General features: G+C 39.0%; 1 protein-coding gene across 1 annotated transcript; it reads left to right on the top strand.

Annotated features, from left to right (window-relative positions):
- Nucleotides 1-1,187: 1,187 nt before the first annotated feature.
- LOC131349027 (uncharacterized protein C14orf93-like) lies at nucleotides 1,188-6,458 on the top strand. Its single transcript, XM_058384327.1, has 5 exons — nucleotides 1,188-1,488; nucleotides 1,591-1,693; nucleotides 2,014-2,132; nucleotides 2,229-2,421; nucleotides 2,735-6,458. The coding sequence occupies exons 2-5, from the start codon at nucleotides 1,663-1,665 to the stop codon at nucleotides 3,043-3,045; spliced, it is 654 nt and encodes a 217-aa protein (XP_058240310.1). The 5' UTR covers nucleotides 1,188-1,488; nucleotides 1,591-1,662; the 3' UTR covers nucleotides 3,046-6,458.
- The last annotated feature ends 4,902 nt before the right edge of the window (nucleotides 6,459-11,360 follow it).

Below are 11,360 nucleotides of genomic sequence, written 5' to 3'. Positions count from 1 at the left end.
AGAATACCTTTGGGATGAATTAGAGCGGAGACTGAGAGCCAGGCCTTCTCGTCCAACATCAGTGTGTGACCTCACAAATGTGCTTCTGGAAGAATGGTCAAAAATTCCCATAAACACACTCCTAAACCTTGTGGACAGCCTTCCCAGAAGAGTTGAAGCTGTTATAGCTGCAAAGGGTGGACCGACGTCATATTGAACCCTATGGATTAGGAATGGGATGTCACTTAAGTTCATATGCGAGTCAAGGCAGGTGAGCGAATACTTTTGGCAATATAGTGTATTTACCTCTCCTCTTTATAATTACCTCGCTCTTTACATTTACTTCACTCTTTACATTTACCTCCGCTCTTTATATTTACCTCTGCTCTTTATAATTACCTCGCTCTTTACATTTACCTCCACTCTTTATATTTACCTCCGCTCTTTACATTTACTTCACTCTTTACATTTACCTCCGCTCTTTACATTTACTTCACTCTTTACATTTACCTCCGCTCTTTACATTTACTTTGCTCTTTACATTTACCTCCACTTTTTATATTTATCTCCACTCTTTACATTTACTTCGCTCTTTACATTTACCTCCGCTCTTTACATTTACTTCGCTCTTTACATTTACCTCCGCTCTTTACATTTAATTTGCTCTTTACATTTACCTCCGCTCTTTACATTTACTTTGCTCTTTACATTTACCTCCGCTCTTTACATTTACTTCGCTCTTTACATTTACCTCCGCTCTTTATATTTATCTCCGCTCTTTACATTTACCTCCGCTCTTTACATTTACTTTGCTCTTTACATTTACCTCCGCTCTTTACATTTACTTCGCTCTTTACATTTACCTCCGCTCTTTATATTTATCTCCGCTCTTTACATTTACCTCCACTCTTTACATTTACTTCACTCTTTATATATACCGCCGCTCTTTACATTTACTTCGCTCTTTATATATACCGCCGCTCTTTACATTTACTTTGCTCTTTACATTTACCTCCACTCTTTATATTTATCTCCACTCTTTACATTTACCTCCGCTCTTTACATTTACCTCCGCTCTTTACATTTAATTTGCTCTTTACATTTACCTCCACTCTTTACATTTAATTTGCTCTTTACATTTACTTCGCTCTTTATATATACCTCCGCTCTTTACATTTACCTCCGCTCTTTATATTTATCTCCACTCTTTACATTTACCTCCGCTCTTTACATTTACTTCGCTCTTTATATATACCGCCGCTCTTTACATTTACCTCCACTCTTTATGTCTTCTTCGCTGTTTACAATGGCTAGCTAAGGAACTGAAAAGAAAGAGGCTGCTGCACAGTCCTAAAATCGCAGTCTAAATAAACGATATAACCCATGCTTTCATTTGGCAGAACCAGTGTAAGTTTTGTAACAAAGCATTTTTCTTTGTATTTTGTAGGAGGCAGTCTGTCAGCTACACAACTCTGAGGCAAACTGTAGGTGCTATGACCCGGAGCACGGGTACGGATTAAAGATATGGGCTAACATGCACTCTGTTGTTTCCGAAGCAAATAAACACGTCGTTTTAACTCTAAGTAACTCTAGTACTTTTTACCTCCACAGATTAAACTCGCCATATAATGATACGGTCACCTCATTTTAGTGGAGCACTGTACATAAACCCGGAATTGCGTGATGAAGGCCTGGATAAAAATGACTAATGTTGGTAAGTAATTTTCACTGTGTTGTTGTTGTTATTTAGTTGTTAGATTCAAGAAGCTTTATTGTCATTTCAACCACATATAGCTGACGCAGTACATAATGAAATAAGACAACGTTTCTCCAGGACCTGGTGCTACATAAACATACAACATAGAGTTCAACACAAAGCTAGGACTAAAATTTCGTCTAAGCCACATAAAGTGTAAAGTGTTATTACATTTTGTTGTCACCATGTTGTTGTTCTTAATTCTGTTTTTGATATTTATCTGTGTAGTTATGTTTGGTTGGTTGTAGTTTTTAAAAAACCCATTCATTTTTTTCTAGTTGCCTGCAAGACATACTACGAGACCGTGCGTATAAATTTCCGGTCCAGCCAGCCAGAGCTAGCAAATGTGGCTGCAGCTAATAAGACCTCAGCCCGGAGTCACCAGAGGAGGAAGAGGGTAAGACAAATTAGAAATAAATTTGTTTTACTTATTTCTGTTGCATTAGTATAAACTGTAATGATTGCTTATTATACGTAACAATTGTGTTTTCAGCTCTTGGAGGCGAGGCAGAGTGTACTGGCTGTGGATGAAGTGGACTTCTGGAGGGGAATCACTGCTGACATGATGTCAGATGAAGAAGACGGTGCCGTTGATGGAGTCTCGGGGTGGATTGTGAGACCTCCATCATTCCGCAGCCAGGAGTTCAGCAATCTGTGTGCTAAGCTGCAGATGAGACTAGAAGCCAGTACGTGTATGTAGCACTGCATCACAGCACTGCATCACTGGCATCTGTGAACTGGGCTGCCATCTAACAGAACCCCATCACATACGTACGACCCCGAGCTAGCAAAAAGACATTTGATGCCAAACGTGATGCCATGAAAATAATCTCTGGCTACTTTTTGTGTATTTATATTTCATATGTCTGTTTAATAAAACTCTTACATTTAATCAGCATGTCTCTCCCAAATGTCTGTTTTCCTAATATTTACTATTAGCCTTTATGACACCTATATTGTTATATCTTTAACAATTTATATGTGATGCCTCCCTTCCAGATGCGCTGAACAGCTTCTACGCTCAGTTTGAGGCACGATATTATGTGACAGTGAGGAAGAACATCCCTCCTTCAGAGGACCAGGTGCTCTGTCTCACCACGGCTGACATGAGGAAACCCATGGAAAGCTCCTGGACCAGCAGCATTCCTGGCAGAGTGCTCAGGGATTGTGCAGAACAGCTGGCGGATGTCTTCACAGACATCTTCAGCATCTCCCTGAGCAACACCATCGTCCCAATGTGCCTAAAGTCCACCAGCATCATCCCCCTGCCAAACAAGTCTCCAAACAGCAAACAGCAAACAGCACTGTAGATGATCCCACACTCCCCTCACACATACTCTTCAACCTTCTGCCATCCGGAAAGAGGTACCAAAGCATTTGGACCTGCCCAAGCAGACTGTTGAACAGCTTCTTCCCTCAGGCAATCAGGTATCTCAACAGAGAACTGAACTGTGCTGAACACGGTGTTACACACACACACACACAACAGAGAGCTGGTCAAAAAAAAAAACTAAATTTGTCATGCTCACATGCACATGTCACTTTTACACTGATCTTGTTTACATGTACACACCACTCATTTATAACTGTCCATTTTTGGATATTTAAATACACACGTCACTTTAATTAAATGTATGTGTTATAACTAAATTACTTCTATTACTTCTGCTGCTATATTCACTGTACTAAACCTATGTCCTTGTAGAAATAGTTAAGCTCTATTTTTGTCCGTGTCACCTTTACTTTGTGTTTGTTCTGTGTAGCACCTCTGGTCCAGGGGGAATGTTGATTCTCTTCACTGTGTACTGCATAAGCTATATATGGTTAAAGTGACAAAGCTTCTTTGACTTTGATCTAATCCAGCATTTGTGAGATGTGCTGGACAAACCAGTCCGATCCAAGGAGGCCCCACCTCACAACTTATAGGACTTAAAGGATCTGCTGCTAACATCTTGGTGCCAGATACCACAGCACATCTTCAGGGATCTAGTGGAGTCCTTGCCTTGATGGGTCAGGGCTGTTTTGGCATCAAAAGGGGGACCAGCACAATATTAGGCAGGTGCTCAGGACATTCAGGCAAGACAGGACATTAGGTCTGTCATCTCTGCCAGGCGGGCCAAGAAAGAATCCTGATACCCAAGGGCTAGGGTTCCTAGGAGCATCCTCCCTAGGGCAATTTCTCCTACCTCCTGCCTCCTCCAAGTTCCCATGGAACATGTTTCCCTACCAGACTGAGACTCAGGCTTTTTGTATGACCCAGTATTTTGCTGTTCCCAAGAATGACAGGACACTGCATCCAATTTTGGACCTGCGGTCTCTCTACTGTACACTGAAAACGTTGAAAAGTTCAAGATGCTCACACTCAAACTTATCACATTGCAAATCAGGTCCAAGGACTGGTTTGTGACAATATACTTCAAAAATGCCTGTTTTCATGTAGGCCAGAACACTGGATGTTCCTCAGGTTTGCCTTCGGGGTCAAAGCATACCAGTATTGTGTTCTTCCTTTTGGTCTAGCCATGTTGTCATGCACATTTACAAAATGCATGGATGCTGCCCTGCTGCTGCTGCATCTCCAGGGCATCTGAGTACTGAATTACCTGGACAACTAGCTTATCCTGGCCCAGTCGAAGGCCATGACGGCCAGTCATCGAGATGCTGTGCTTGCCCATATGAGGTCTCTAGGCCTCAAGTTGCAACCAGAGAAGTGTGTACTCTCTCCTTCTCAGAGAACCACCTTCATTGGGGTAGTTTGGGATTTCACCATGATGCAGGCATGTCTGTCTCCTGCTCAGGTGGCTTCCATACTGTCAGCGGTGAAAGCTATTTGGTTAGGCCAAAGCCTCTCTGTCACCGAGGTGCAGAGAATGCTAGGCCTCATGGCAGCAGCAGCCAACATTATCTCTTTGGGCCTGTTAGCCCATTCAAGCTCTGGCTCAGGGGTACAGGCTTTCATCCCTGCAGCCATCCTCTCAGAGCCATAAGAGTTATGTGCCACGGGCTTCGTACCGTTCTTGTGTGGAAAAACCCAGGTTACTGACCTTGGGTCCCATTCTAGGGGCGCGTCAATGTCACAAGACTTTTTCAATAGATTGAAAAAAAGGCTTGCTTTCGGACTGGGGAGCATTCTTGGGCAGGCAAACCACCAAGGGTTTCTGGGAGGGCAGTCAACTTACAGTATCTCACAAAAGTGAGTACACCCCTCACATTTTTGTAAATATTTAATGACACTCTGCTACAATGTAAAGTAGTGAGTGTCCAGCCTGTATAACAGTGTAAATTTGCTGTCCCCTCAAAATAACTCAACAAACAGCCATTAATGTCTTAACCATTGGCAACAAAAGTGACTACAAGTGGCAATGTTCAAATTGGGTCCAAAGTGTCAATATTTTGTGTGGCCACCATTATTTTCTAGCACTGCCTTAACCCTCTTGGGCATGGAGTTCACCAGAGCTTCACAGGTTGCTACTGGAGTCCTCTTCCACTCCTCCATGATGACATCACAGAGCTGGTGGATGTTAGAGACCTTGCGCTCTCCCACCTTAGGGTTTAGGTCTGGAGACATGCTTGACAAGTGCATCACCTTTACCCTCAGCTTTTTTAGCAAGTCAGTGATCGTCTTGGAGGTGTGTTTGGGGTTGTTATCCTGTTGGAATACTGCCCTGTGGCCCAGTCTCCGAAGGGAGGGGATTATGCTCTGCTTCAGTATGTTACAGTACATGTTAGCATTCATGGTTCCCTCAATGAACTGTAGCTCCACAGTGCTGGCAGTACTCATGCAGGCCTAGACCAGGACACTCCCACCACCATGCTTGACTGTAGGCAAGACGCACTTGTCTTTGTACTCCTCACCTGTTTGCTGCCAAACACGCTTGACACCATCTGAACCAGATAAGTTTATCTTGATCTCATCGGACCACAGGTCATGGTTCCAGTAATGTCCTTAGTCTGCTTGTCTTCAGCAAACTGTATGCAGGTATCTTTAGTAGAGGCTTCCTTCTGGGACGACAGCCATGCAGACCAATTTGATGCAGCGTGTGGCGTATGGTCTGAGCACTGACAGGCTGACCCCCCACCCCTCTGACCGGCTGACCCCCCCACCCCTTCAACCTCTGCAGCAATGCTGGCAGCACTCATATGTCTATTTCCCAAAGACAACCTCCGGATTTGATGCTGAGCACGTACACTCAACTTCTTTGGTGGACCATGGTGAGGCCTGTTCTGAGTAGAACCTGTCCTGTAAAACCGCTGTATGGTCTTGCCCACCATGCTGCAGCTCAGTTTCAGGGTCTTGGCAATCTTCTTATAGCCTAGGCCATCTTTATGTAGAGCAAGAATTCTTTTTTTCAGATTCTCAGAGAGTTCTTTGCCATGAGGTGCCATGTTGAACTTCCGGTGACCAGTATGAGAGAGTGTAAGAGTGATAACACCAAATTTAACACACCTGCTCCCCATTCACACCTGAGACCTTCTAACACTAATGAGTCACATGACACCAGGGAGGGTAAATGGCTAATTGGGCCCAATTTGGACATTTCCACTTAGGGGTGTACTCACATTTGTTGTCAACAGTTTAGACATTAATGGCTGTGTGTTGAGTTATTTTGAGGGGAAAGTAAATTTACACTGTTATACAGGCTGGACACTCACTACTGTACATTGGAGCAGAGGGGCATTTCTTTAGTGTTGTCTTGAAAAGATATAATAAAATATTTACAAAAATGTGAGGGGTGTACACACTATTGTGAGATACTGTATGTATATATATATATATATATATATATATATATATATATATATATATATATATATATATATATATATATACAAGAAGAGCCTCAATGCATGCATATCAAAATTTATGGCATTTGGAAGACGGTCTAGGAACTAACATTTATCTAATTAATACAACTAACCAGTTGAGGGTTAAATGCCTTGCTCGATTCGATCAGTAGTTAACCACTGTTCAAAGAATAATTTGGCCACACCACATTCTTACAATTTTTGCAAACTGGAAACTTGTTATCAGTAAGGAATGCTGCTGGTTTACCCTCTTGCTGAAGATAGACTTGGGGAACGAGTTTACCTGCCACTAACTGAAGATTTCAATTGTGGAATCTCATTTCCTGTATTAGGGTGAATATGTAGCATGTATCTACAGCCTTATGTAGCAGACTCCAATGTGCAGACTCAGTCCTGTGTAGCAGAGATGTTTTTCATGTGATGCAGAAAGCAGGGGGCTTGGCACTCTTATCAGATCACATAAATCTGTGGCCCCATAATTTCTCTTTTTTAACTTCTCTTTTTAACTGCCCTAATGAGATCTTGAGATTTCTTTTCCAAAGTGAAATATTTGTATTCCAGCTCTGAAAAAATGATTTGGTGGTTCAGTAAACATGACAACAAAAAATCTAATTATTGGAATTACTCTAATGCTTTATGTTCTGGACTTAAATATTTCTTGTTAGTATCATTATTTGATTATTTCTGTGGCTACAACCCAAGTTTATTTCTCACGTTCTTTCCTCGGCCCAATTTTATATTACTTTACAGTTACTCACAAAACTAGAAAATAGGAATGTTTACATGAGAGAGTGTAATTTTAAATTCCAATTAAATTCACAGAGCTTTGAAATTATTTAACTTTGATCAAAGATCAAGTGTGTCGGTAAAGTTATCTTAGTTTCAGAGTGTGTGTGTGTGTGTGTGTGTGTGTGTGTGCATTTATTTATTGGGGTAATTTATTACTCTATATCTGTCTGGAACCATTAAAGATAACACTTGAGTAAAACTGATCGGTTTTAGATGATGTAAATGTTTCAGATTTTGTAAAACATAAAATCTCTTTAAATGTTGTTTTTCTGATCATTCAAATTTACTTACATTTTAATAAGATCATTTCTTGGTGTTCTGTTACATTTACTTAAAATATGAGTTATATTTGTAGGCCTTGACACTGGACAACACACACTGCCTGGCCAAAAATGTCACATAATTGGTTGGACCTCCTTTTGCTTACATTACGGCACACATTCACTATGGCATCGTTTCAATAAGCTTATACAATATCACACCATTTATTTTTGTCCAAAGTTGCGCTAATTTCTCGCCAAAATCATGTATTAATGATGGGAGAGACTAAATACTGCATAACGTCTTCTACACCACATCCCAAAGCTTCTCAGACTTACAACATAAATAGAATTTACCTGTACAGATAGTGAAGGGAAAATATCTAGGTAACTTTATTCATAACAGTCATACTTCTGTAATTCTGCTGTTCATAAAGTGCAGATGTGTGCAGTTTTAATGAATATATACAATATGTACTGTGCAAAATCTTTTTGGTGTACTGGGTGTTGTGTAGACAAATCGAGAAAAGTCGATTTTTAAGTCGAGTTTTATGTTTTGTCCTGGTTGAAGGCCCAAATGTCCTGTGGGAAGAAGCTCCTCTTCATTTTCTTTGTGTTTGCCTTCAGGCAGCAAAAGTGCTTCCCTGACTGAAAACAGAGACAGAGATCGGATCAGCAGCCCAAAGCCTTAACCAGTGGGATCCACTACCCAAAATTCCATGGCATTGTCTGTCAGTTTTATTATACATTGCCAAGCTCTGTCAATACTATTTAATACTCTACAGTACTATTCACTATTAAACTGTGGAATTACAATACAATTAAAATTCTGTGCAATAACATCAGTGCAATAACAACAATTTAAGATGTACAATAACCTTGTGCAGTTGTTTGTTTCTTTTGTGAAATTATGATTATTGTTGTTATTTTTTCTTTTTCTTTTGTATTTATATAGATTTTTTAATTTTTCTGCTTCATATTTGCACATTTTTCTTCTTTTCTTGCTGCTGTAACATGGAAATTTCCCCACTGTGGGACAAATAAAGGTTTATCTTATCTTATGTTATCTTATTTTCATGGAGCCATGGAATGCAGAGTTTAGAGATCATCAGTGGTGGGCAAAGACCACATCTCCTGTACTTAAGTGAAAGTAGAGATACCCTAGTTAAAATGTTATTCCGGTAAATGTAGAAGTACAAAAGTACTTGTATCCAAATGTACTTAAGTAAAAAAGGGCTACATTTATCCTAGCTCTTATGTTGTTGTTTTTTTGTAATTAACTATTCATTTTATGTGAGAAGAATCTGTCTCTCTACTCACACATGCCTGTTAATAAGGTCTGAGAAATGATCATAATATCAGTTAACATTATTTTAAATCAAGGAGCACAAGGGGAACATGGAGCTGTAAAATAGCAGGACTTGAGGACAAGTAGGTTTTCCTGCTAAGATTTAGATTATTCTTAAGATTACTGTGTAGATGTTGAAATGACACATTTGTTGAGAATCAGTTTTAAGCAAATGACAAGTTTAACAAGTTTAAGAAGAGTTTAACAGAAACTTGCTGCCCTACAGATTCAGAAGAAAAAAGTTCAAAATGATTATTTTGAACCTCTATGTTTTCACAAATATGACACAGATATGACGAAATCGTATGTTACTGAGGCAACATATGTTACTGAGACTCCTTTAGTCTTTAAGACAAATTCAGGTTTAATCATTAAGGTATAAACAAAGAGACGTTACTAGATAAATCGTTTAATCATAGATAATGATTAATGATAAATTGGACAGTTATGTTTAATCATATGATGATTTTCATTTTGATAACTAAGTTAATTTAATCAGTACTTATTCTCATTGTTGTACACTGATATGTTGCTTATCTAATTATCGTCTCTATTACTCAATTATTTGATAATAATGATTATTTGATTATTTGGTCATCTAATAATCCTTTCAGTATTAAGCACCTTTCATAATCATTAGTCAACAGTTAAAATTATGATAAATAGATAAAATTAGCACAATCGTAGTCATAGAATTTGAGTAGGGAACCAGATGGTTCGTTATAGAGGGAAAAAATTATAAAATCACAAAAATAGAAATGAGCAAAACTGGCTGAATCATCGTTAGTGGGTTATTATTCTGGAACTTTCTGGCTTTGGCGTAAACATCACAAGGGCATAGGCTAGCACATCGTACCATATCACGGTGTTGGCTCCACTGAGACCAAAAAAACATGTTGATGAAGTTCAGAATCCTTGGGTTTAGGGGCGAGAACACCATAACAGTCTTATTTGACCCAATTCTGACTTGAGTGTTTATTTTAAGAAAAATTAATGTTAAAACTACCTTTATATAATGTACAGGTGTTATATTGCGTCTTATCATCTTGTGCAAATAAAAAGTAGTAAGTGGAAAGTTGGTAAAACTCCTTGTGGCATAAGTAAGAACAAAACAATAGGTCCGAGACGGGAGAGGGTTTGGAGAAGATGTTACTGAAGCGCCAGCAAAATATTATTGTAGTGGCTGATGTTAATGTAAACATAGAGAGAAAACACTGAATAGGTGTAATGGAAATATACAGACTTAAAAACATGAAGCAATGGAAGACTTAGAGAATTAAGTTAAACTAGATTAAAATAAACTGGAATAAACCTAGCCTAAATACATGAATAATAAAATAAGTAAATGACTAAATAAATAGGTTAAAGGTAAACTAGGTTAGTTAACCTAAATTAAAAAAAACTAGACTAACATCACAGAGCCAGTTTACCCCTTTTACCTTTACTACCACATAGGCAATGAGTGAAAACTGAAGTAAAATAAGTGCAGCACCCTTCCCTTAAATAATAATAATCCTTAAATAAAAATCCTCAGGATTTTAAGTAATTGCCCGGCAGTCACCATGAACCACACCGGAACAACAAACAAGTACACAAACATATGGAACATGTGGGTTATGTAGGTTAAAGTATAAGTGATAAATTAAAGGGGTAATGAAATAAATCTGGTTTTGGTTTAAATAAGTTCTGAAGTTTAGACAGATCCACAACTAATACATGTTAAAATTAAAACTTGTGACCCATAGGCTGTATGAAGGCCACAGAAAGGTGGGGCTGTTTTTCAGGGGGAAAAATTAGTGAACGTCAAAACAATCCATAGAGAAGTAGAGCCCAGCAAGTTTAGGCAGCTGGGCAGGAAGGTATATATACTGGGGGATTTGTGAAGGGGGGTGTGCTTGACTGCATCGGTTCATGACTCTGTGTATCTGAGTGCCATTTCCGGTGATATTTTTTAATAAAACCGGTTGCTTTTTCTCAACCAAGCCTGGAGGAGTACTTTATTTCTTTGTTTCTGTCCTGCATTTTTGATCTGAACTATAAGACTTTTTGATAATATTGGTAATTGAAAAAGGCTCTAGAACCACCCTGAAGTGTCCACCCGGAGAGGGGCTCTGGGTTCCGACAGTTCAAAAAAATATTTTTAGCTTGGTTTGCTGTGCTGTAATTGGACAACTGCTTTTTTTTAAATACAAGTAACAATAGATGTAAATACAAATAATTTAGTGGAGTAGAAAGTATGATATGTTTCTTCAAAATGTAGTGGAGTGAAAGTAAAAAGTCTCAAAGAATTTTTATACTTTAGTAAAGTACAGATACTGGATAAAGATACTTTACTTTAGTACAATACAGAATTACATTTACATTTATTTTCTGTGTTTTATGCAACACGGTGGTCCTGGAGGAATGCTGTATCATTTTGCTGTGC

Source organism: Hemibagrus wyckioides, linkage group LG29, assembly GCF_019097595.1.
Source record: "Hemibagrus wyckioides isolate EC202008001 linkage group LG29, SWU_Hwy_1.0, whole genome shotgun sequence".
NCBI lineage: Eukaryota > Metazoa > Chordata > Actinopteri > Siluriformes > Bagridae > Hemibagrus > Hemibagrus wyckioides.
This window is presented reverse-complemented; position numbering and strand designations above follow the sequence as displayed.